The 27,481-nt window shown below is 45.1% G+C and overlaps 1 protein-coding gene across 4 annotated transcripts in view; it reads left to right on the top strand.

Moving 5' to 3' along the window:
* The window catches only part of pou6f1 (POU class 6 homeobox 1), a 298,595-nt gene that overhangs the window by 13,405 nt on the left and 257,709 nt on the right, over positions 1–27,481 (top strand). For 3 of the 4 annotated variants that reach the window (XR_010971226.1, XM_068024505.1, XM_068024506.1), the window contains exon 2: positions 19,649–19,745. Coding sequence is in view for 2 of the 4 variants with exons in the window: in XM_068024506.1 (XP_067880607.1) it covers positions 19,692–19,745 (54 nt within the window). In the remaining 2 variants the exon portion in view is untranslated. Of the gene's footprint in view, positions 1–19,648; positions 19,746–27,481 lie in introns of those variants that run through there. The other variant, XM_068024507.1, reaches the window with a different exon arrangement.

The following is a 27,481-nucleotide window of genomic DNA, read 5'->3' on the forward strand; positions in this document are numbered from 1 at the left end:
GGGAAAGTTGAAATCGCCTAATATAATTACCCTATTATTATTTTTACACACCTCTGCGAATTGCGCACATATTTGCTCCTCAATTTCCCGCTGATTATCTGGGGGTCTATAATAAACACCTAACAATGTGGCTGTCCCTTTTTTATTCCTAAACTCTACCCATAAAGCTTCATTTGATGCCCCCTCCAAGATATCATCTCTCCTTACTGCAGTAACTGAGTCCTTAACTAATATTGCAATGCCCCCTCCTCTTTTACCCCTTCCTCTGTCTCGCCTGAAGATTCTATATCCCGGGATATTGAGCTGCCAATCCTGCCCCTCCCTCAACCATGTCTCCGTGATGGCTACTATATCACAATTCCACGTGTCAATTCTTGCCCTTAACTCATCTGTTTTACCTGTAATACTCCTGGCATTAGAGGCCATCCATCCTGGTCTTACTCCCTTGAAACTTACTTCCACTGTATTCCCTCTGACTTGTTTGCTTTCCTGTGTTTAGCTGTGTCCCTATTCTGTTAGGAGTCCCCTCCCCCTGCCAAATTAGTTTAAACTCCTCCCAACAGCAAGGATGTTAGTCCCCCTCTGGTTCAGATGTAGACCGTCCCGCTTGTACGGGTCCCATCTTCCCCAGAAATGGTTCCAGTGGTCCAGGAATCTTAAACCCTCCCTCCTGCACCAACTCTTAAGCCACGCATTCATCTGTGCTATTCTCCTATTTCTATACTCGCTAGCACGTGGCACTGGGCGTAATCCAGAGATTACAACCCGAGAGGTCCTGCTTTTTAGTCTACTGCCTAAATTCTTGATGCAAGACCTCATCCCTCTTTCTACCTATGTCATTGGTTCCAACATGTGCCATGACCTCTGCCTTATCACCCTCCCCTTCAGGATGCCCTGCAGCCGTTCAGTGACATCCCGGACCCTGGCACCAGGGAGGCAACACACCATCCTGGAGTCACGTTGACGGCCACAGTAGCGCCTATCTGTTCCCCTGACTATAGAATCCCCTATTACTATTCCTCTCTTTCCCCCTTCCTGTGCAGACAGGCTGCTTGTTGTGCCAGAAGCTTGGCTCTGTCCGCACTCCCTGGAGGAACCAGCCTCATCAGCCTCCAAAATGGAATACCGATTTGCAAGCGGGACCCCAGGGGACTCCTGAACTACCTGCCTGTTTCTCTTGGACTGCCTGGTTTAAGTACAGCCAGTCTTTCTAATACCTACTTTTCATCCGGTGTCTCAACTACCTCCTCTTTCACTACGACTTTGTCAGCATCTTCTTCCTTGGTAAAGACCGATGCAAAGTGCTCATTTAGTACTTCAGTCCTCTGCCTCCGTACATTAATCCTCCTTTTTGTCCCTAATTGACCAAACCCATCCTTTCTATTAGCCTTTTACTATTTATATGCCAATAGAAGACTTTTGTCTTCCCTTTTATGTTAGCTGCCAGTCTCTTCTCATACTCTGTCTTTGCTTGTTTCATTACTTTTTTTCACTTCCCCTCTGAACTTTCTAGATTCAGCCTGGTTCTCACTTCTATTATCAACCTGACAACTATCTTGTGCACCCTTTTTCTGGTTCTTCTTACTCTCTGTCTCTTTTGTCATCTCGGGAACTCTGGCTTTGTTGCCCTCAAGCAGGAAAAGAAGGGCAATGTACCATGACTATACCTGAGCCGCCTCCTCTTTAAAGGTAGCCCATTGTTTCATTACAGTTTTGCCTGCCAATCCTTGATTCCAGTTTACCTGGATCAAATCCATTCAAGCCCAACCAAAATTGGCCCTCCTCCAATTTAGTATTTTTACTTTAGATTGCTCCTTGTCCTTTTCCATAGCTAACCTAAACCTTGTGATACTATGATCACTGTTCTCTAAATGTTCCCCTACTGACATTTTATCTGCTTGACCCACCTCATTCCCCAGAACCAGATGCAGCGATGCCTCCTTCCGCATTGAACTGGAAACATACTAATCTATAAAATTCTCCTGAACACACTTCAGAAACTGCTCCCTCTCTCTGCCCTTTACACTATTACTATCCCAGTCTATATTAAGATAATTAAAGTCCCCCATTATAACTGCTCTATAGTTTTTGTACCTCTCAGTAACTTCCTTGCAAATTTGTTCCTCTGTGTCTTTCCTGCTAGTTGGTTGCCGATAGAATATGCCCAGTAGTGTAATGGTACCTCCACTGTTTCTTGGCTCTAACCAAATAGATTCTGTCCTTGACCCCTCCAGGACATCCTCTCTCTCCAGCACTGAAATATTCTCCTTATTCAATACTGCTACCCCTCCTCCTTTCTTTCCTTCTCTAACTTTCCTGAACAACTTGTATCCAGGAATATTTTGTACCCAATCCTGCCCTTGTTTGAGCCAGTTCTCCTTCGTCGCCACAGCATTGTACGCCCAAGTGTCTATCTGCATCTGCAGCTCACCAACCTTAATTTACCACGCTTCGTATGTTCGCATACATGCGCTTTAAACCTAATTTAGGTGTTATTGCATTCCCTCTTACTCTGACCCTACCTAATGCCTCATTATTTCTTACTCTAGTATTACATGTTCCTCCCAGTCAATTGTATACCTTGTTTATCCTTCCTAATGCTACATCCTGGTTCCCATCCCCTGCCAAGTTGGATTAAACTGTCCTCTAAAGCATGAATAAATTGCCTTGCAAGGACATTGATCCCAGCCCTGTTGAAGTGCAAACCATCTGACCTGTACAGGTCCCACCTCCCTCAGAATCGATTCCGATGTCCCAAGAATCTATAGTCCTCCCTCCTGCACAATCTCTCCAGCCACGCATTCATCTGCTCTATCCTTCTATTTCTATATTCATCAGGCTTGGACTGTAGGAGTTCCTCAGGGCAGTGTCCTAGGCCCCAATTACTTAAGGTACTTCACCTTCCCTCTATCATAAGGTCAGAAGTGGGTATGTTCACTGATGATTGCACAATGTTCAGTTCCATTTGCAACTCTTCAGAAACTGAAACAGTCCATGCCTGCATGCAGCAAGACATTCATTCAGGTTTGGACTGCTAAATTGCAAGTAACATTCATGCCACACAAGTGCCAGGCAATGACCAACTCCAGCAAGAGAGACTCTTAACTATAATAAAAGCAAAATACTGCGGATGCTGGAAATCTGAAACAAAAACAAGAAATGCTGGAATCACTCAGCAGGTCTGGCAGCATCTGTGGAAAGAGAAGCAGAGTTAACGTTTCGGGTCAGTGACCCTTCTTCGGATAGACTCTTAACTATCTCCCCTTGACATTTTTTGGCATTACCATTGCTGAATCCCCTGCCATCAACATCCTGGGGGTTACTATTGACCAGAAACTTAACTAGAACAGCCACATAAATACTGTGGCTACAAGAGAGAGTCAGAGGCTGGGAATTCTGTGGCGAGCAACCTACCTCCTGACTCCCCAAAGCCTGTCCACCATCTACAAGGCACAAGTCAGGAGCGTGATGGAATACTGTCCACTTGCCGAGATGGGCGCAGCTGCGACAACACTCAAGAGGCTCGACACCATCCAGGACAAAGCAGCCCGCTTGAACAGCACTCCATCCGCCACCTTAACCATGTCAGTCGTAGCTCAGTGGGTAGCATTCTCGCCTCTGAATCAGAAGTGTCATGCTAGGCCCTGCCAAGAATGAGGCACATTAATTTTGTCATGAACATTGATTTTAAACTGTTACTGGAGTGAAGAAAGGACTTGTTAAACAAATCAACCGTGGCTGGAAAAGACATTTGCATATTAACAGACGGTGATTGGAAGGACAAAGGACCATTCCCTGACCCATTCAACCCACAATGGACCTTGATCACCAGGTATTGTGTGTAAGAGGAGCATTCCAGAGACTAAGGTGATACAATCCAAGACATGGTCAGATCAGTTAGTCACATGACTAACCTGCTTGGCAACCTGGGGTTTTCTGAATTGTACAAACAGTTTGAACTCAGTCTGTTTGCTCCTGGACTGAGAAGATCTCTCTCCTGTCTGCTCCCATCTCTTTCTCTCAAACCTCTGAATCCACTGAAGACACATGAACCCCAAGAGAGAAAAGTCTCCTACAGTGAACAAGGTTTAAGAAGAATACTGGGTCCCAACGAAAAGCAAGATCTACCTACAATCAAGAACTCTACAGTGAGCTCGAAGAACTGTAATAACAACTCTTCAGATATTGCCTCAAACTTTTCACTTTATTTTTCTTCTCTTTTCTGTCTCTGTTTGCATGTGTGTATTGCATATGCGTGCTAGCATGGGTGCGTCGTGTATCCATAGGCGTCAACCGAATTAGAGTTTAAGTTCAAGTTTAATAAATTTCAACTTTTCTTTTTTAAACCTGAGAAAATCTGTTTGTGCTGGTTTCTTTGCCTTATAATTGAAAAGCGATGAACAAGGATTCACTAAGGGGGAGCTAAAAACACTGTTTAAAATTAAACCCTGTTACGGTAAGACCAGGTGAAGGCTGAGAGAGACCCCTAGACACCTTTCTCACCTGGTCGTAACAGAAGGTTACGGGTTTAAGTCCCACTGCAGGGCGTGAAGGCAAAAATTAAGGCTCACGCTCCAGTGCAGTATTGAGGGAGTGCTGCATTGTCGGAGGTGCCATCTTTTGGAGGAGATGTTAAACTGAGACCCCTTCTGCCCTCTTAGGTGGATGTAAAAGATCCATTGGCACTATTTTGAAGAAGAGTTAAGGGAGTTATCCTCGTTGTCCTGGCCAATATCTATCCCTCAATCAACATCACAAAAACTAGCCATTATCACATTGCTGTTTGTGGGAGCTTGCTGTGTACAAATTGGCTGCTGTGTTTCTGACGTTACAACAGTAACTACATTTCAAAGTACTTCATTGGCTGTAAAGCACTTTAGGGCATCATGTGGTCATGAACCATCTACAAGATGCACTGCATTAATTCACCAAGGTGGCTTTGATAACGCCTTCCAAACCTGCGACCTCGAGAAGGACAAGGGCAGCAGACGCATGGGAACACCACCACCTGCAAGTTCCCCTCCAAACCACACACCATCCTGACTTGGAACTATATCGCCGTTCCTTCATTGTCGCTGGGTCAAAAATGTGGAGCTCCCTTCGTAACAGCACTGTGGATGTACTCGCACCAGATGAACTGCAGTGGTTCACGAAAGCAGCTCACTATTATCTTCTCTAGGGCAATTAGGGATGGAAAATAAATGCTAGTTCAGTGACATTACCACAACACCACCATCTCCCCCAGATCTTCCTCAATAAGGGCATCAATCTCAGTCACCATATGTTTAGATAGGCGCAGTCTCCAGCAACATTGATTTTTATTGTTTATTTATTTTATTTAGAGATACAGCACTGAAACAGGCCCTTCGGCCCACCGAGTCTGTGCCGACCATCAACCACCCATTTATACTAATCCTACACTAATTCCATATTCCTACCACATCCCCACCGGTCCCTATATATTTCCCTACCACCTACCTATACTAGGGGCAATTTATAATGGCCAATTTACCTATCAACCTGCAAGTCTTTTGGCTGTGGGAGGAAACCGGAGCACCCGGAGGAAACCCACGCAGACACAGGGAGAACTTGCAAACTCCACACAGGCAGTACCCAGAATTGAACCCGGGTTGCTGGAGCTGTGAGGCTGCGGTGCTAACCACTGCGCCACTGTGCTGCCCTGATATGAACCAGAGGCCCAGGCTAATGCCCTGATGACATTGGTTCAGATCTCACCACAGAAGTATTTAGATGACCACTAGCATACAAGGCTACAGAGCAAGTGCTGGAAAATGGGATTAGAATAGATAGGCTTGATGGCCAGCGCGGACACAGCAGCCGGTGGAATTTAAATTCAATAAATTAATAAAAAAATCTGGATCTGAAAGCTTGTCTCAGTAATGGTGACATGAAACTATCATTGTCATAAAAACCCACCTGGCTCACTAATGTCCTTTTTAGGGAAGGAAATCTGCTGTCCTTACCTGGTCTGGCCTACATGTGACTCCAGATCCACAGCAATGTGGTTGACTCTTAACTGCCCTCTGAAATGGGCTAACAAGCCACTCAGTTGTCAAGGGAAATTAGGGATGGGCAACAAATGCTGGCCTTGCCAGCGATGCCCACATCACATGAAAGAATAAAAAAAAATTGGCACAGTCTCGGAGTAGACCATATATTTCAATCTAAATTTGAATCTGTCAAACATGAGGCTGAATTTTTGTTCCCCCATGTTGGGGGCGGGTACGGAGGCAAGTGGGTGTGAAATTTAGCACCACCAGCCCCTGTGCCAGTTTGCCATCGCCGTTCTGACCTTCGGTGAATCTCCAGGGATTGCAGGGCCATCGGGGGGTGGTGGGTGGCGGGGGTTGTTCCAGTAAGCATTGTGAGTGCAACTGACAGCAAGCCAGGTAACAGCTGGAGATGGGATTAAGGTACTTGGAGATAGGGACGAGTAGCAATGAGGAGCAACACCCTCAGGAGCAGATGCAACGCCCCAGGCATGTGGAGGGCAGAGGAGAGGAATGAGGGGCAGGAAGGTAACAGTGGCCATACCCTCAGCGTCGAGTGTACCGTCAAAGAAACAGCTACCTGGACATGTCAGCGAATCAATGCTGCAGGAAACTGCGCCTATCCAGACAAATGGTGACTGCGATTTGTGCCCTCGTTGAGGAAGACCTCAGACCTCACAGTAGTGCTCACTATGTCCTGCCGGTAACTGTAAAAGTCATTGTGGCCTTGAACTTCTTTGCCTCTGGCTTCTTCCAAAGATTAGCAGCGGACCTTGGTGTCATGAAAGCGGCTGCACACAATTGCATCTTGCAGGACAAGGGCAGCAGATGCATGGGAACACCACCACAATCTGCAAGTTCCCCTCCAAACCACACACCAAACTGACTTGGAAGTATATCACCGTTCCTTCACTGCTGTTGGATCATAATCCTGGAACTCCCTCCCTATCAGAACTGTGGGTGTACCCGCGCCAGATGAACTGCAGCGATTCAAGATGGCAGCTCTCCACCACCTTCTCAAGGGCAATTAGGGATGGGAAACAAATGCTGGCCTTGCCAGTGATGCCTACATCACATGAAATGAATAATAAAAAAAGGTCACTGATGCCCTATTTGTGAGAGTAGGGCAGTACATACAATGTCAAACAGATGGGACCTCACAGGCACAAAGGGCAATGGGATTCGCCTCCATTGCTGGATTCCCGCAGGTGCAGGGCATCATTGATTGCACCCCTGTGGCCATCAAGGCATCAAGTGAGCGGCTAGTCAGATTCATCAGCAGGAAAGGCTTCTGGTCCCTCAACGTTCAGCTGGTCTGTGACCCCAACAAGAGCTTCACGCATGTTGTGCACTCACTTTCCTGGTAGCCGCCATGACCCCCTTCATCCTCTGGCTGTCCAAGGTGCCACAGCTCTTCATACTGCCACCCAAACATTGTGGATGGATACCACGGGAGAAGGGATATCCCTTGAGAGATGGCTACTCATCCATCTACCTGACCCTGAGACCGAGCCATAGAGGCGCTACAATCAAAGCTTTCTGCTCGCAAGGACGACCATCGACCCCGCACTACGTCAGGGAACTCTGACATGTGGGTACACATCTCACGCCGCTGGTCAAAGCAGAGCCACCCAGCTTGTGACTCGCGAGGCCCTGCATCTGCACCTGGCTGAGCATGGCTGTATCTGTTCTCCATCCTGCGAGGGGGACTGCCCACAGCTGCCTCTGTTTCTCTCACCTCCTCCTGCTCACTGATGCCGTGCTCTTCACCCAGTGTCACCCTTTCTAATCACGTGCAAGGAACCGCCAATGTGAGTGTGTCTGTGTTGGTGGAGGGTGTGCCTGAATGATGTGATGGTGCTGACTCTGCTGGTTTGATTATTGAGAGGCCCCTGGTGATGCTGCTGCACTGTCGTGCTCCCCTTCCACGACTGACCCTGTGGGAGACACAAGGAGATCATGAGAGCTCGCCTGTGACAGCAGAAGCGTCTGCCGAGCTGAGGCTTTGGCATGCTTTCAGACGGGCACGACATCCCCTTCATCTACACACAGCAATATCCTTTCACTCTCTCCCCCAGTATTCCCATCTCGCCATCACCCACTTGATCATGTGGGGCCACCCTGGCGATTTCCATTCCAAGGTCCCTCTGTACTTCCTAGGGTCCTACCATCCATTGTATATTATCTTGCCTTGATAGTCCTCCCAAAATGCATCACCTCACACTTCTCAGGATTGAATTTAATTTGCCACTGCTCTGCCCATCTTACCAGCCCATCTATATCGTCCTGTAATCTAAGGCTTTCCTCCTCACTATTTACGACACCACCAATTTTCATGTCATCTGTGAACTTACTGATCATACCTCCTATATTCACGTCTAAATCATTAATGTACACTACAAACAGCAAGGGTCCCAGCACCGATCCCTGTGGTACACCACTGGTCACAGGCTTCCAATCGCAAAAACAACCCTCTACCATCACCCTCTGCCTCCTGTCACTGAGCCAAATTTGGATCCAATTTGCCAAATTGCCCTGGATCCCATAGGCTGTTACCTTCTTAACCAATCTTCCATGCGGGACCTTATCAAAAGCCTTACTGAAGTCCATGTAGACTACATCAATTGCTTTACCCTCATCTACATACCTAGTCACCTCGAAAAATTCAATCAAGTTAGTTAGACACGATCTCCCCCTGACAAAGCCATGCTGACTGATTAATCTATCCCTGATTAATCCCTGCCTCTCCAAGTGGAGATTAATCCTGTCCCTCAGAATTTTTTCCATTAGTTTCCCAACCACTGATGTTAGACTCACTAGCCTGTAATTACCTGGTTTGTCCCTGCTACCCTTCTTGAATAATGATACCATATTCGCTGTCTTCCAGTCCTCTGGCACCTCTCCTGTGGCTAGAGAGGAATTGAAAATTTGTGTCATAGCCCCTGCACTCACCTTGCCAGAGCAAAGAGGGTTATTAAACCTCTTGTGGCACTGCACCCAGGACCGCCAAACAACACTTCGGCTACTGACATGTTCTGCCACCTCCAGCCAGGCCTGCTTAGTTTGGCTGGGTGGCCTTCTCCTGCCACCCTCCAGAAACAAGACCTCTCGTCTCTCTCTTACTGCCTCCGACAGAACCTCCAGGGCTGCATCAAAAAACCGTGGTGCAGCCCTGCCACGGGTGCCAGGCTTCTGCCTCTCTTCCTGCTGACCTCGAGCATCCATAAGTGATGCAAAATGGCTGCCATTTAAATCAGGCCTACATTTTACATGATCTGCACCATTCCACGCCCGTCATTCACTAATTGGCTGCCAAACCTGCCCTCCATTCAATTAGCAGCCTACCTTGGGGAAAATCGAGGGCTGTGACTACTCCTCCCTCCTTCTACCCCCCAACCTCCCTAGCCCCACCTGTGCAGGGTCAGGATGCGGAAATGGTTCCGATGTGGGGTTCCTGATCCCAAATGCAAACTCTCGCCCTTGATTTCCATCCCTGCCACATACTGAAAAGACATACTCTGTGGCAGTGACCGTACTGCTTCCTCAGCCTCTCTGCAGTCTTCGAAATGGTTGACCACCTCATCCTATTTCAACACATTTCTTCCATTATCCAGCTCGGTGGAATTATCCTCTGCTTGATTAACTGATCAAAACATCTCCAGGAATGGCTTCTCTTCCCGCCCTCACACTTACCTCGAGTCCCCCAAGGATGCATTCTTGAGCTTTTCCTCTTCTTCGTCTACATGCCAATCTTTGACATCTTCTTCTGCAGTTATGGGATCAGCTTTCTCATGTATGCTGACAACACCCAGCTCTGCACCACCTCTCTCTACTGCCTCTAATATCAAATTGTTAGTCTGATATGTAGGCATGGATGGTCTGTAATTTCTTCCAGTTAAACATTGGGAAAATTGAAGCCAGTGTCTTTGGCCCCTGCCACAAGCTCTGTACCCTCACTACCAATTGAAATCCCTCCCCAACCTCTGTCTCAGGCTGAACCAGACCATAATTTTGGTGTCCTGAAATTAGCTTCAGAACCTTTATACTGTTCATCAAAAAGACTGCCTTCTTCCACCTTGGTAACATTGCTTGACTGCCCCCCTGCCTGATGCTAAAGCCCTCATTCGTGCCTTTGTCACCTTGCTATTCCAATGCTCTTTTGGCTGAGCTTCCATCCTCCACCCTCTATAAAGTACAGCACATCCAAAACTCTGCTGCCTGTATCCTATCACATTTACTCATCACCCTGTGCTTGCTGACTTATATTGAAATACAGTTCCCCAATACTTCCAGTTTAAAATTCTCATCCTCAGTTGAAATCTCTTCATGGTCTTGCCCCTCCCTATCTCTGTAACCTCCTCCAACCTCCACCTCAAACTCTCCAATCCTCTGACTCTGGCTTTTTATGCATCCCCTCCTTTTGCCCCAATATTGGCAAATGTGCTGCAACTGTACAGGCTTCAAATTTTGGAATTCCCTCCATCTCTCTACCCTCCCCCCCACCTTAAGATTGTCCTTCAAATCCCCTATCTCTTTAACCAAACATTTGGGCACTTCTCCTAATATCTTATTCTTTCACTGGGCATCCTTTTTTTAATCTGATTACACTTCTGTTCAGAGCCTTGGGATGTCTTTCTACATTAAAGACGCAAGTGCAAGTTGTGTTGTAAATTATTCACTCATTTAATCATAACATGACCGCAGCGCAACACTGAATGAAGTGTAATTAACTCCTACTTGCCAGAGTCATCAAGTTGAAAAGTTGGACACAGATGCATTTACTAATTACTACTTTATTAACAACAGTAGATGTTTTTAAATAATGTGGCTCAGTGCTAGCATTCTCACCTTTGTGTCAGAAGATCAGAGATTGAAGTCCCACTCCAAAAACTTGAGCACATAATCCAGGCCTACGCTCCCCACATAGAACAGAGAGTACTGTTGGAGGTGCCATCTTTCAGATGAGATATGAAATTTCTACTTAACTGCTTTAAGGGAAATTCTTTCTTTCTTTCTTTGGTACCATTGTAAGTTTAAATGTTGAGGATTGTATAAAGTAACTGGAAATGTTCTCACAACTGGAAAAACGTGCCAGAACCTATAATTGTCAGATTTTAATTAGTTTGATGAAGGATCGCACTCCAATAAGGTGTTGCCCTCCTTTCCCCGCTTGGTGCTTAAATCACCATCCGATGGATATTTATTTTTCTCATATTGGAGCTATTTAAAGTTCTTTCTAGCTTGTTAACCTTTTCTGAAGCTATAGCAACAGTGTTATTTGGAAATACCTACCGATACTAGGACGTGTCCGTTCTTTGTGTCTCAGATTTCCCAAGCAATGATTAGCCCTCATTTTTGCTAGGCTGCATGTATTGCGACAATAGACCCTGACAACATTTTAGCTACGGTACTTAAGATGTGTACCTGAACCAGCCACTCCCAGCTCCACTGTTCCAGTGCAGCTGTGACATTGGCATGTACTTGACAATGTGGAAATTTTTCCAGGTATATCCTATCCCCAAAAAGACTTAACAAATGTAATCCAGTTAATGAGCTGTGTCCCAATCATGAGGAAAGTGACAGCATGAATCATCAATAGTGATATCAAGGTAAAACCTTCCAGTGGCTGAAGACATCCTGATGCACAAAAAGACTTCCTCAGGGCAGCATCCTCAGTCCAATTATTTTCAGCTGCTTCATCAGTAATATTCCCTGTGACATTATGTCAGGAGTCATTGTTTGCTTATGGTTGGAGCTCCATTTATAACTCCTCCTCCTCTGATGAAGATAATGCCAGCCTACAACAGGACCTGGACAGCATCCAGGCTTGGGGTGACAAGTGGCACATAACGTTTGTGTCATGCAAGTGCCAGGCAATGACCATGTCCAAGAAAAAAAAAAGACAACCACTTCCCACTGACCTCATGGCACCACCACTTGTCTGGTGGGTCCAACTACAGTAATGCTCAGCAGCATTTAGGACAGGGTAGTGCACTGGATCAGCACCTGCAAATACTAGAGTCGGCATCCCCTCCCTCTGCATTGCAGTATGTGCTATCGAGTAGATGCACTGCTGCAGCTCACCAAGCTTATTTTGACAGCAGCTCCTATTTCCCCTTGACTTCTACTACCTAGAAAGACAAGAGCAGTGACTCCATCGGGATACCATCATCTCCAAGTTCTCTCCAAGTCACACACCATCTTGCCTCGTTGTATGTCACAGTTCCTTCATTGTTGCTGGTTCAGTGTCCTGCAATTCCCGACCCAGTCGTGGGAGCAACATCAGTACAAGGACAACAGTGTTTCAAGGAAAAGGTCCAAACACAAAGTTTTCAGGGCAACTAGGATGGGCAATAACTGTGGCCTTGCGAGTAAAGGCCTGCTCGGGTATAAAATTAAAGCCTGACCCGACCACAGACAAACCAAACCCAACTGGAGCCTGAGTCCTTTAATTTTTTTTCATGTCCAACCCGACCCGAATATTGCAATAAATTTAATGATATCAAACATGTTTTGCTCTGGTACCTTGTCCAAATGGTAATTCTTAATATGTGATCCTGTTTATCCGTTTGGTAGCGGGCTATTCCTGCAGATGGATTTGTGGGGAATCATTGTGAGGCTGAGACATTCCTGTCACCAGGAACCAACACCCCTCCCTCCTCTCCCACCAACCCCCACTTTCACACATGAGCACTTTGTGGCCAAGTTCATTGGATAGTGATCAGGGGTACAAACCTAGTGATTTCCTTACCCCCTCCTTTTTTCGCCAACACCGTTTTCGGAGGGTTGTAGGGCTGTAGCGATTTGGAGTGGTGGGGGGCAGGGGGGTGTACAAGGTGTAACGACCAACTGCTCAAGACAAAGCCCCCAATCAAAATATATAATTCTGATTGCAGTGGGAACAATGCACTGTCAAATCAGTCCCGCCATGCCACAGGTCGCCTAACATATCACGTTAAACTTTACAAATTAAAGAAAACCACAGCCAAATTGACCACTTATTAACCCCCGAATGAGGCTAACCAAACCAGGTGTCTTTAGATCAACAAATTAACTGTTTAATTAGAAAAACTACATTCTTAAACACTAATAAGATATAAACAGTATTTAAAATAGAAAAGATTAGTGTCCTCGCAGATTTACGCTCCTGCCGAAGTGGAATCTTCCAATGTGGAAAAATCCAAGGTTGCTTGAAGTCCTCGCAGCGGTCCGTTGGGGTGAAAAAAAGGTTTTTCAACAGTAGAACAGTCTGTAGTCCAGTTCAGCAGTTCAAGTGATGCTCTTCTAGCGATGAATTCAGCAATTACAGTTCAGTAGTTAAAGTTAAAGGTTATTTTCTTGGAAGAAATTAATCTGGCTTGACATCAGAATTCTGAGAGTATAATAAATAGGGTTTAAACAGCCAGAGGGAGAGCTCTTATTTCCTTCAGTATATGCTGGCAGAACAGCTGTCTGTGTCTGTGTCTTTTAACTGTCTCAAAAGCCAGTTCAAAAAATGTAATTGCAACATTGTATATTTTGTCCTTGTTCTCCAAATGGCTGTTGCCAAGTAACCAGGATGCATTCTTTGAAGCTGGTTGGTTCCCTCTTCATGGTTGTGTCCAACAGCAACCAAAATGCATCTTCTTAGTAATTCCTGAGGCTTGCTTGTTCTTAAAGCAGTATTGATCCTTTTCCAGCCTTAAAGGCACACTGCAGATTTAAAAAAAAAAGTAGGATCATAACAAAGACCATGGAGAGATTTGAACATGAGCAACACCGAGGCCAATTATCATTTTCTTACTGCTATTCCTAAGCTCAGTGAATTCAATACAGACCAGGGTTTAAATCTGGGATCAGTATTAGAGAGATTGGACTGGAAATTAAATTGATTGATTGATTGGAAAAATGGCAGATTAGATAGCAGGCTTTCCCAGTGCTGTTTGATTGTTAATGTACAGTACTGCAGATTCCCAGTGCTGTCTGATTATTAGGCTACAGTACTGCAGATTTGCAGTACTGTTTGATTGAAGTCTTCTGGTTGATCTGCATACAAATAACGGCCAGCACCTCGAATAGCCTACAAAGCAAAAAAAACCCAGATATGTTAATGTTGACAAGGTATGTTGAACAATTTCTAGCATTGACATTTAATATAATTTTACATAAAGATTAGTATCACTTTTTAAAAAAAATATTCTTACCCTAGATTGTTTGTTTGATGTCATGGGTGAATCTCAACCCTCCAAAGCTTTCAGAGTGTCCATCTATCCTTTGAGATCTTAGTTTTTGTAGCACTGCCAGATAAACATACAATCAGCAAGCACTGCTTGTTAATTGCTTTTACACACTGGACTGTCTTGTTCCTCTATGAGATTACAGTTCAGTCTTAGAAGAGATAAAGCATCCCAGAAGCATTGATTTGAAGTATTAAAATGCAAAACAAATAATCTAACAGCGATCAAATACAGTTCTGTATTTATTGAACATCTTTCTTCCAACTCCTTGAGTACATAAAATTAAAGATCCTAACTCTAGGAGCCGAACGAAGTTTTTGTAGATAACTTTCAAATACACACAGTATTTCTCTTTTTCTGTCAGAAATATCAGCCTGTCTCTTCCGAGACTTTCAAACAACGTCTTGACTCCCTCATGATTTTTAAGCAGTCTTCTCATGAGATTATCCATTTTCTCTCTACAAAGAAAGACGTGCTCTTCTCTAGCACCTTTCACAACCTCAGGACGTCCCAAACCACTTTCCACCCAATGAAGGTCTTTGTGAATTGTAGTCACTGTTGTAAAGTAGGAAACACAGCAGCCATTGCCCACAGCCAGCTCCCACAAACAGCACTGTGATAATAACCAGATAAAACAGAAACAAATCACGTCAAACCGTAGATTGAAAAGAAAACAAATAGTCTACTCCAACGAAGCACTCAATAGGCAGTTAGGTGAACATTTGATTTAGTAGTCTCAGTTACAGACATAGCCAAAAAAAGAAAAAATGTCTTATAAATTGTCATGTAAAAAAAGAATAGAGTCAACAGTGGAAGGCTTAAGGGCAGTCCTCCACTGGTCGATTGTCCTTCCAGCTACGCTGAGGTTCCTCTCACTGCTGCTACTGCTCGCCAGAATGCAAAGTATACTTCTAGCCAGCCCGGCCAATTTTGGGTATGCAACACTGTGTTCCTTCCACCAGCCCAACAGATCACGCTTCTTTGTTATTGCCAACACAGCAGGACTCTGTGCTGTGTACTGCTGCACTTCATCATTTGTATCCACTTCTTCATGAACATTCTCCCATTCAGCATATTCGGTCACTGCTTTTTTGGCAGCTGTAGGTTCAACTTTCGTTTGCTTCACAGGCTCTTTTGTTTTAAAGTTGTTGATAAGTCTGTGCACTTCAGAACAAACTTTATGGCTGTACAACATTCGCAGCTGATTAAATTTAGGCCAGAGAAATGTTGCAATCTTGTGCACGTCATTTACTTCAACTTTCTTCAGAAGCCACTCTGTGCCGTTGCTTGACAACTGCTTGCATTGGAGCATCTGAAGAAAGTGGCAAACAGAGTCGTTTAAGTTTCTCAAACCACGGAATTACCAGGTTCAATGTAGGATACTGGTCTCCCTCGAGTTCCCTCTGAGTTTCATAAAATGGTCGGGGGAAATCAACCAAAAACTGCAAGACATCGGGGGCAATGTTTTCCAGCCTGTAGTTTTCCCCATGTTGTTCCAGTTTCTCGTGCAGCTCATGATAAATATCCTGAATTGAATTCAGTGTCAAATACACCGTACTGGATCTAGTTTCTCCCATTGGATTTAAAGTTTTAGACAACTGTGCAGCAAGACCAGACTGTTTGACATACGTCACCAAGGCTTTGGCATGATGTATAGTTTCTACAACATCCGGAGCTTCAGAAGCTAATTCCTTTGGATCAAGTGAATGTTGAAGGAGCGTGTTATATACATGGTCCTGACAATCCAGACGTTGATATGGTCTAAGAGCAAGCACTATGTTAGCGCCTTGATCTGTCACCTAGACTAATTTATTTAAATCTGCTGGGTCGAATCCAAAAGTATTCACTAGCAGCTTTAAAATCTCATGCCTGATGTTTTCACCAGTTTTGGCGTCCTCCGGTGGAAACATTGCTGTTGTTAAAACTTTGGCATTAAGTTTAAAATCTACTCTGATGTTCTTTTGGGCCTCCTTATCTCGAGAGACAATGGATATGCGCCTGGAGGTGGTCAGTGGTTTGTGAAGCAGCGCCTGGAGTGGCTATAAAGGCCAATTCTGGAGTGACAGGCTCTTCCACAGGTGCTGCAGAGAAATTTGTTTGTCGGGGCTGTTGCACAGTTGGCTCTCCCCTTGCGCCTCTGTCTTTTTTCCTGCCAACTACTAAGTCTCTTCGACTCGCCACAATTTAGCCCTGTCTTTATGGCTGCCCGCCAGCTCTGGCGAATGCTGGCAACTGACTCCCACGACTTGTGATCAATGTCACACGATTTCATGTCGTGTTTGCAGACGTCTTTATAGTGGAGACATGGACGGCCGGTGGGTCTGATACCAGTGGCGAGCTCGCTGTACAATGTGTCTTTGGGGATCCTGCCATCTTCCATGCGGCTCACATGGCCAAGCCAAGCCATGACATGGAACACAAAAGTCCGAGTGTATCAGGCCTGTGTCCTCAGTACCTTGCTCTACGGCAGCGAGGCCTGGACAACGTATGCCAGCCAAGAGCGACGTCTCAATTCATTCCATCTTCGCTGCCTTCGGAGAATACTTGGCATCAGGTGGCAGGACTATATCTCCAACACAGAAGTCCTTGAAGCGGCCAACACCCCCAGCTTATACTCTGATGTAATGACAAGTTATCGACATATAATGGATTTTATGGTAGTCATCTGTCCACATGTCAGTTGTCATTCCCACATTCACATCCTTCAGTATGTCAATAATCTGAGAAATTAGTTGTTTTCTCTTTACTTTGGCCACATCACGACACTTTCTTGAAACTGTAGTTGAATTTGGTAACACACTTGATGCTGATACTCGACCGTATGTAGCACACACATCGATAAGCTCTTGTGCTAGTTCAACAAACCCTTCACCAGAGACAGTTTGGAAAGGTCGAATATCCGTGCAACAGAGACTCACGCATTTGTCTGTAATTTCTGATTTCTTGTGAGTGGGTATGGTTTTTTCGCTCGTCTGTACAAACAAAGTTAGGTATGACTGACTTGTCCTTGCTGCAGGTCGAGTACAATCTTTTTCAGTGTGCCGCTGCAAAGGTGAATTTCCCGTCTTTTTGCTGTCATATTTTAGTAGAAGTTTGCAAGATTTGCATTGTACAAATCCACTTGAACTTTTACTATTGCGGAAAACAACAGCATTGAAATGTTTCCAATTGGAAGAGTTACCTTTTCCGACTACAGGACTTTCCACTGCTAAACATTCTCCAGTAGACAGCATTCGTTTTACATCCATAGTGTACTGTAGTGTAGAATCACCTTTGGATGTATGGAAGCGACAGCTTGAGCGCAATGACGTTATAGAGACGCTCACTGCAGAGTGCAGAGTCTGGACTGCACGTTTCCTGCCTTGACCTTAATGTTGAACAGAAGATTACTTCCCAGAGGCAGTACAATCCAGCCCGACCCGACCCGAACCCGAATGCTGGACTCGGAATATAGACCCAACCCGACACATGTAGTCGGGTCTAGAGTGGTTCGGGTCGGGTAGCCAGGCTTTACTTGTAAGTATCACTCACATCCCAAGAGAAAATTTAAGGAAAATCAGATTTTATGAGAAGTTTTAGGCAATATTAGGAAACCAGACTTCAAAAAAGAACAGAAGGGAAATGAAATGTGTTTAAGGCAATTCCACGCTAAGGAAGAAAATTAATTCTAGAAAAGACACATAGTAAGAGCTAGATTGCAGTGATTTTATAAGGAGATTAGAAAAGCATAAAAGTAAGTAAAATAGTTTACAAAATAAATACAAGGAAACAGAAAATGGGGTGGATTAGTGTCGGCTGTAGCTCTCATCTGTGAGTCAGAGGGGTGTGGGTTCAAGTCCCACACCAGAGGTTTGAACACACAATACTAGGTTGACACTTCAGTGCAGTTCTGAGCAAGTGCTGCACTTGTTGGAGGTGCTGTATTTTGATCAGACATTAAACCGGGGTCTTTTCTGCCCTCTCAGCTGGATGTAAAAGATCCCATGGCACTATTTTGGAGATGAGCAGTGAGTTCTCCCTGGTGTCTTGGCCAATATTTAACCCTCAAACAACAACCCTAAAACAGATTATCTGGTTGTTACCACAGTGCTGTTTTTTGGATCTTGCTGTGTGCGAATTGGCAGCAGTGTTTCCTACATTCTAATAGTAACTATGCTTCAGAAGTTCTTTGTTGGTTGTAAAGTGCTTTGGGATGTTATGAGGTTGTGAAAGGTGCTATATAAATTCAAATTTTCTTTCTAACTAAGGAACTAAAGTACTAGAACATATAGACAAATTACAGAGGGCAGCTGGAGGGTCCCAAAAATGTTTTAAAATTACTTCAATAGAAGGCAGGTAGAAGAAGAGGCAGATCAATTAAAGGACACATTAGGTAAAATGATTAGGGTACAGCAGATATACTGAATGGATTCTTCACATCAGTTCTCATAAAAAGAGTAAATGGGGTTAAGCACATGTAGAAGTTGGTAAAGAGTGCAATGCATAAACTGAAAGGATTAAATATCTACAACATTCCTGAACCAGACAGATTACATTATGGAATTCCCAAGGAATTAGAGGAGGAAATTAGCATTGATTTTGTTGATATTTCTGAGAGCTTCATTGGTACTGGAGAAGGTCTGGAGGATGGCAAATGTAGTTCCTTTTTTAAAAAAAGTCAAAAAATTAGTACTTATGGGAAAGTTAATCTGAGATCTGTGGTGGGGAAAAGTGCTGGCACACACTGGGAACACATAATCAGGATAATTGTGCACCTCCAGCCTGTAATTTTCCACCCGCTAATTTTAAGAAGCAGAAAATTTGTACTTAAATGCTTTAAGAACATAAAGATGGGAACTGGATGATGTTGGGGAAAGTAGTGATGGTGGCACCTTGAAGTCAAAAAAGAGACTGCAGACAGAGGAGCTTGCAGGGGTGGGGAGAATAATGAGCGGGAACATGTAGGGGTTGGGGCTTGATGGGTCAAAAGAGGCCAGTGGTTGTTCAGATCCCATTCTCCTACTATACTCCATTATACTGGGTCTCCATCCCCATATTCCTGGCCCTTGTGCCTGGGATATAGGCATTCCCCAGGGGAAAATTTCAGGAAAATCGGCTTCATAAGTATTGCACTAATTAAATTCAGTCACTGGCGCTAATTTATGCCTTAACACACTTCAGATTAAGTTTTGTATCAGAAGGCCTTGTTCACATAAGCTGTTGTTCAGCAGCATACTGTCTAAGACAACTGAGCAACTGGTGGACAAGTATATGTTGAGAATTTGTATTCATGAGACTATTTTCAAAATATTCAGTACAATGGTACACAAATCATTTATGCAACTATACATTTTGGAGCTATACATTTAAAGGCTAACCAAAGTAATTTTATGTTACTAATATTCTTCAAACTAAATTTGTTATTTGTGTTTTGTTCCCCAGTATGCGATAAGGCAGATCAAACTTTTTCTTTCAGTGATGTACAATGGAAACTGGCGGTCTGACAGAGCAGGATGACGCTTTGTCTATCACTAAGCAGGTACGACACTTGTACTCTTTCTCCCTTTATTATACTTTAATCCTATTCTAATTTAAATGAGAAACAAGTAAACATGAAATAAAGTATCAAATATCTATTTTTGATAGTTACAATTTTTCCTAAATTTGTGCTAATGTGCTGGTGTTGACTTCAGTTATTTTGCTCTCAAATGTCCAATGGAACGTTTGGAACACACTTGCTTTCCCACCCTGGTAATGTCAAAGCCTTTTTATTTTGTACCTTTTTGATGTTGAATATATTTAATAAGCACAATTAGGAAGAAGTGTAGCAACTGAGCATGTTGATGCTGGAATGTGTTGTGACACTGAGTGGTGGGATGTGTTTTTTACCCTGTGATTCTCATATAAGTTCCCAATCTCGGTTGTGCCATCGAGGAAGGAACATCTGTTTTGGATACTGGTTATGTCATGTGGCCTCCACAGTTGGTTCAAGATCAGCATCAGAAGAGATCTGAGGCAGGAGGATAATAAGCAGAATTTTAAGTTTAAGGATTTCATGTACCAAGGTCTTTTCAGAACATACTTTAAAAGGGAAGGAAAGTTTACAGCAGGGGTATTCGTTATATAGCCTACGAGCCAACTGTGGCCTTTGTGAGCCTCTGTTGCAGCCCTTGGACTGTGTGTGATCCAGTCTTGCATTTCCTGCCCTTGATGCTCAAAGTCTTAGTCCCAATCAAAAGTGACTTGATTGAAAACATTTATTACAAAGAGCTCTCTGACCAGACTGGCTGTCAACCGTGTGTTTTAACAGCCACAATTCGCTTACCTGCTACTCTCGTGTCCTTCATTTAAAGTATAAATGTCACCATTTTAATCCTGGGAGCTACACAGTGTTTAAAAAGTATGCCTGTGCAGCAACTTCAACTTCAAAAAAAAGAAAACTGTGTAAATCTTAGTAAAGCTGTCCGTAAAAGGCAAAAGGAAAGGTTTAAGATACATTTAACATATAATATTTTTCTTGATATTTTTGCTATTGAACTGGAGCTTTTTTGTCATTTTTTGTATTGGTAAAGTATGAGGTACTGTTTGATCCAGCTCCTCAGTTGGACACCGACCATTGTCCTCATACTTGTCAGAGACTGCAGATCCTGAGTCTGAGCACTTTGCCCTGATTTAACTGGGATCAAATCTCCCTCTTATTTGTCTGAGCAATTTTGAGCATTTAGTGTGGAAGTTTCCATAGAGTCCTGGTAGGATAGTTGTGCACTTAATGGGCTGGATTTAACGCGGCTGTTGAGGGTGGGTATAGTGGCATGGGGGGACGGAGAATTGCAATGCAACCGTCTACCCAGAAATCCGGTGCTGTGATGTCAGTTCTGGGTTTTGTCAGTGGTGGGAAAGCACAACGCGACGGGAACCTATTTTAAATTGCTGAAATGCTAATTTACCTGTTTGTCAATATAATGAAAAGTGATTTAATGATGGGTGAGCGATTCTGTGAATGGTGGGCGGCACTGACATGCATCCGAGCTCATGACGAGTAAAACCTGGTCGCACTGAGGTGAGAGCGCACAGTGCCGCGACGGGTTGACGACCTGGAGCATTGCTGCATAGGGGAAGAGGGGGGTTTTGAGGCCATTGTGGGACTGCATTACTGCATGCTATGCAAGGGGGTCCGGGGTAATGGGGCCCGGGGTGCTGGGGGCTCCGCGAGGGGGCCCGGGGTTCCGGGGGCTCCGTGAGGGGGCCCGGAGTTCCGGGGGCTCCGCAAGGGGACCCGGGGTACTGAGGGCTCCGCAAGGGGGCCCGGGGGCCTGGGGTTCCGGGGGCTCCGTGAGGGGTTTCGGGGGCTCCGCGAGGGGGCCAGGGGTTCCGGGGGCTCTGCAAGGGGGCCCGGGGTGCCTGGGTACCGGGGGCTCTGCAAGGGGAGCCGGGGTTCCGGGGTCTCCGCAAGGGGGCCCGGGGTTACTGGGGACTCCACATGGGGATGAAGTGTGGGTTTGTGCGGGGGTGAGTTGTCAGTATGGGGTTGGTAAACCGCTGTGTGATAGGTCTGTCTGCTCACACTGCTGGAACAGAGGGCGGACCATTATCAAGGTTGGGCTCTGATGACCATCAGCGACTCTGCCGACACAACTGGCCAAGGCAGGAGGCTAGACGGGTAGAATAACGCGCAAAGGAAGCAAGAGACAACCTCATAACAAATCGTTTACAGCCATCCTGGTGTCCATTCACAGAGAGTAAAATAAAGGCTCATCTTTATGCCTGAACTCTGTTGCGTCCTTTCCATTTCTGTTCCCTGTCTTGCGAGCAGATGCAATGTGCGCTACTGACCATGGGAGACCATATATTAACAAGGGCCCTCATTACATTGGCATGTAATCACATTGGCATTGCATTAAGGGGGAAGAGGGAGGCCAAGATCTCACAATTAAGGCTTAATGGCACATGGCTTTTAGACAATGAACCCTAATGATTTGAACGAAGGACCTTTAATTAATTAACACAAAATGTATATGGTACACTTGTGAGACCCAAAATGTGCTCTTAATATGTTTGTGGGTGCTCCTACGTGGTGTGATCCCGGCGACAGCTGCTGATCAGGCTGCCGCTTGACATGTGATGACTTTGGCAGGTGTCCTCTGGCTGCATGGGGCCTGGAAGGCCCTGGCTGCCTAGTGGGTGTCCTGGACTGGTGCAGGACTCTCCTCAGGCATCACGGCCGCTGGAGCTGGGCTCACTGGCGGAGGGGCTAAGGAGCTGGTGTCCACGCTCAGAGCGCCCTGACGGGAGCCACCAGATGTGGATAGCAGCCTCTCCTCCTCCTTTTGAAGGCTCTTTTGAGCCTCCCTGCTCACCAGAGAAGGACCAGGAGCTGGAGAAGCATCCGGACTCCTGTTCTTTCTCTTGCCTTGCCACTGCTGTGTTGAGCTCATGGATCTGTGGGATCTGGCTCTCCCTGAGGGTTGCCAACCACCTCAGTGGAGGAAGCCAAGCGCCATAAGCCTGAGACATGGCAGCTGTCATGACATGGACGGACTCCCCCATCCCCCGCTCATGGCTGCGCATGACCTCTGGCATATCTGCCAAATGTTGCCTTCCCTCTCCCTGCAACTCCAGCATGCCCTGTGCTGTTGACACTAGAGGCTCGTCATCATTTTGGGGCTCAGCACGTGCCTGGACTCCGACATGGACTGCAGCTGTTCAAGAAGGCGACTCACCACCACTTTCTCAAGGGCAATTAGGGATGGGCAGTAAATGCTGGCCTAGCCAGCGATGCCCACATCCCATGAACGAATTTTTAAAAATCCTCAGCCAGCTGCTTGGGCGCGAGTGTGCACTCACCAGCTTGTGACCCTGATTCTAATGCCGGAAGGTTACCCACCGAGGTGAAAGTATCTGCGCTGGTGGAGGGTGCAGGAGAGTCATGGGACAATGCATTCTCTGAGTGGTCCACCTCCTCCTCCTTAGAGGTGGACGCTTGTCTCCCTGTGGCTGTGGTCCCCTGCAAATGGCTACCTGCATGAAAGAACACAAACACATGTGGGTTAGGTTGTGCAGATCTCCTGATGCCAACCAAGTGTTATGTGGGTCTCCAACGTAGATACACATGCCGACGGCAGTCAATTCTCACTCTCTTGCGCAGGGACTCCAATCTCCCGATCCGATATTGCGCGGCCGCACTGGGTACCCATCAGCTCCAAGGCCTCTTCCTCGGCGGAGGTGAGTGGACATCGATCTAGGAGTCCTCTGCCTATCTGAGCCGTCTCCCTCCTATTATGGGCCCTCTTGTCCTGCAAGAGGAAGGATGGAGATTCTGCTCATTACAGCCCCACATCCTCTCATGGGGAATTGATGTGTCTCATGCTGACACTCTCTATCAGGGGAGTTAAGCAGGGTGAGCTTTGAAGGAAGGTGGTCTGTGGCCGAGAGACAGCCATGCATCTGTCAGGAAGAGGCGAAACCCTGGCCGTTCAGCCATCCCCGCAGCTCTGCTAGCCTCTCCATGTTGTGCAACCTCCCACATAGTCACATGCAAAGCTCAGAAAGGCATTTAGTATGGAGCACTCACCTTGGAAGCAGGAGGTCTTTGACCCTCTTCCTGCACTGGACCCAGTTGCACTGGGGGACCCCATGGCTGCTAACCTCCTCTGCAATCTCCACCCAGATTTGCTTGGTCAGGCGGGAGGACTTCTTGCCATCGTGGGAGAAGAGTACCTCCCTCCCTTCCCTTGCAGCCTGGAGGAGTATCTGCAGGGAGGCATCACTGAACTATGGGGCCACCCTGTTTCTTTCCTCGGCTGTCGTCTTCTGCCCTCTTCGGGGGTGGGTACAAGAACCAGTCGGACAAAGTTGTAGGCTGCACCAAGCTGACAATGAATCCAAGGTAGGAATGAATGCAGGGCTGGCAGGCCTTTAAATATGAAACCAGCACCTGCTTTAGAGTCATCTGAGGCCGTAATCAATGACTCCCCGCCATGTGATTGGGGGGACCCGTGCCTCCCCTATGCAAAATGGCCGCACACTGCATTATCGCAATGGGGTAGGCGCCCACATGACGGACGGGAACAATGCCCTTTTCCAGGCCTGCCGCTGGGATTGACAGCAGACTCACTAAATTCAGCCTAGTGACTATCTGGGCATAACCTCCACAGTTCCATGTTCTATTTAATTTAATTTATCGTGTGTATTAGTTAAATGAGAAATGGTTAATAAATAAATATTTGTGCCAGCAAAACACAATTATGGCATACACACTATTTTTGAAAAGCACCTGCATGGCCTTAGTTATACTATAAATTATAACCATTTATGATCTTTATGTTAAGTTTGTACACACTTGTGATTTTTCACCTATTTTTTGGATTAACAGTTAATGTTTGTAAGCAATCATAGAAGAGCTAATCAAACTTTCCAAATTGGACAGTTAAAAGAAGGGGACAAGCAAAAGCTCTGATATTTCTGGGGTGTGGGGTGCAGTGATGGGGGCGGGGGGTGGAATCATGCAAATGCTGGGAACGGGGATGACTTGCCAATTCAACGGTGAGACCTCATTTTCTTTTTTACTCAGTTTCCTGCCCAGCAGCTGGCAGATTGACAAGCTGGTTCACTGCTGCTCAGAAAGATTGCAGGTTTTGGGGTGGGGGTTGTGTGGTCGGTTAATCATGGCAGAAGATTTGTTTGAGGTGTTGGAAGGGCAAGTACTGTTGCTCTTCCTGGCCCACAAGCAATGCGAAAACATTCCTACCTGCTGGATCCAGCTGCTCCCGCCTTCCTTTAGCTGCCAGATTTCCCGAGCCCTTGGAAACCTGGCTGGCCAGTGTTAAATTTAAATCACTGCCAAAATATCATGAATGGGACTTTATTTACATATAAATATGGACCCACCTCTACAGAGCGGGTTACTTGAATGTGGTTAAAATGGAAACTGGCACTTTCGCGGCAGGCTGGGGTTGGGTTTCGCAAATTTTCCGATTTTAATCCGCAACTCTGGCCTTGTCATGGAGGGGTAAAAATTCCCCTTCAAAGAATAACGTTCTTATTATGTGGTTGATCTAGCTATTTTTTGGCGACACTAGAATAAAATAACAGGACGAAATGGCATAGGTACTGGCACTTCTAGGGCACTGAAGCCACATTATAGGCTAGCATGCTGCCCTACTATACCCTTTAATTCAATAAACTATGGTTCATACATGACTGAACAGTTTCTTTTCTTTCTGTTGCATTCCACTATATTCTATTCACTAAAGTTAGGTCCACTGTGGCCTTACCTCTATTCTCAACAATTCAAGCCAGGAGTTCTCGATTTTGAGTTGCAGGAAAAGTTGATTTGCAATTAACCTCATTTGTAAATTAGGTTCAATTTAATGTATTAGCATAATACATTAATACATCCTCTCTAGTGAATAACAATTACACCCCTAAGTTTCATGAAGAAAAGACTTGGCATTTTAGAATTATAGGAGAAAGCCTGTTTTGTAACGAAGCTAATATCTATATGAAATTTTTAATAATTCGTATAAATCATATGTTCTCTCATGACATTACAATTACTGTTGAAGTTTTATAAAGGACTTATACTTTGCATATTGTAGAGGAAAACATTTCTTCTAATTAATGTTAATTTGCTTATACAAGTGAGGTGTAATTAGCACAGTTCATTAATATGTTAGCCCTAATAACATGAGTATACGTTCCAAGTTCCATAAAGGCATGACAGGGATCTTTGAATTGAGCTCATGCATACTAATTCGTGCACATTTTCTGCTATGATGTCCAGCATTTAAGAAGGTTTGCATATATATTTCCTTTATTAGAAATGCTCAGCTCACTCCCTCGCTACAATGAATTTGTAATTGATGTGGTGTGGTTTGGTTTTGTTCACTTAGCCTGTTGTATACAAATTCCTAATGTGTATTCAAAAAGATTTTACAGGTTAAAGATTGAAATTATTTTTATACATTTAACTTGTTTTAAATGTATTTGAACATGCATAGTCTGTATTCATTTGATACAAGAGGGTGGGCATGAAAGCTAAATGCTGTTGGAAAGGATCCAAGTTGTTTAATTTGAAAGCTTAATTTAAATCTGATGAAATATCATGTACTATTATTCAGGAGCTGAAATGAAGAGCTGTCTACTGCAGGTACATTTAACATTGAACCAGGGGCTTTGAAGCTATGACAGGTCCACTGGGTTGGTGAAAAGGTTTAAGCAGTAACGCGCTTCCAAGTGTCAGAAGTTTAAGGAGGGTTTCTACAGAATACGTAAAAGAGTTCTTTTGGACTCGGGTAACAAAATAATGCTCTTTTCAGGAACCTGCATCACCCCAACCAGTGAACATCGGAAAATAGGAACAGGAGTAAGCCATTCAGCCCATCGAGCCTGCCCCGCCATTCGATATGATCATGGCTGATCATCCACTTCGATGCCTTTTTCCCACACTATCCCCATAATACAGGCCCAGTTTCCCCAATCTCTCTTCATAGGACAATCCCACCACCCCGGGAACAAGTCTGGTGAATCTTCGTTGCACTCTCTGTATGGCAATAATATCCTTCCTAAGGTAAGGGGACCAAAACTGCACACAGTACTCCAAGTGTGGTCCAACCAAGGTTCTATACATTTGAAGCAAGACTTCACTACTCCTGTACTCAAATCCTCTTGCGATAAAGGCCAACATACCATGAGCCTTCCGAATTGCTTGCTGCACCTGCATGTTACCTTTCAGTGACTTATTGACGAGGACACCCAGGTCCCTTTGTACATCTACACGTTCTAATCTCTTACCATTTAAGAAATAATCTGCACATTTATTCCTCCTACCAAAGTGGATAACATCACATTTTTCCACATTATATTCCATCTGTCACATTCTTGCCCACTCACTAAGTCTGTCCAAATCCCCTTGAAGCCGCTTTGCATCTCCCTCACAACACACATTCCCACCTAGTTTTGTGTCATCCGCGATCTTGGAAATACTACATTTGGTCCCCACATCCAAATCATTGATATATATTGTGAACAGCTGGGGCCTAAGCACTGATCCCTGCGGTACACCACTAGTCACAGCCTGCCAACGCGAGCATGATCTGTTTATTCCAACTCTCTGCTTTCTGCCTGTTAACCAGTCCTTAATCCATGCCAGTATATTACCTCTTATCCCATGTGCTTTATTTATTTATTTTATTTTATTTTATTTATTTAGAGATACAGCACTGAAACAGGCCCTTCGGCCCACCGAGTCTATGCCGACCAACAACAACCCATTTA

Source organism: Heterodontus francisci, chromosome X (assembly GCF_036365525.1).
Source record: "Heterodontus francisci isolate sHetFra1 chromosome X, sHetFra1.hap1, whole genome shotgun sequence".
Classification (NCBI taxonomy): domain Eukaryota; kingdom Metazoa; phylum Chordata; class Chondrichthyes; order Heterodontiformes; family Heterodontidae; genus Heterodontus; species Heterodontus francisci.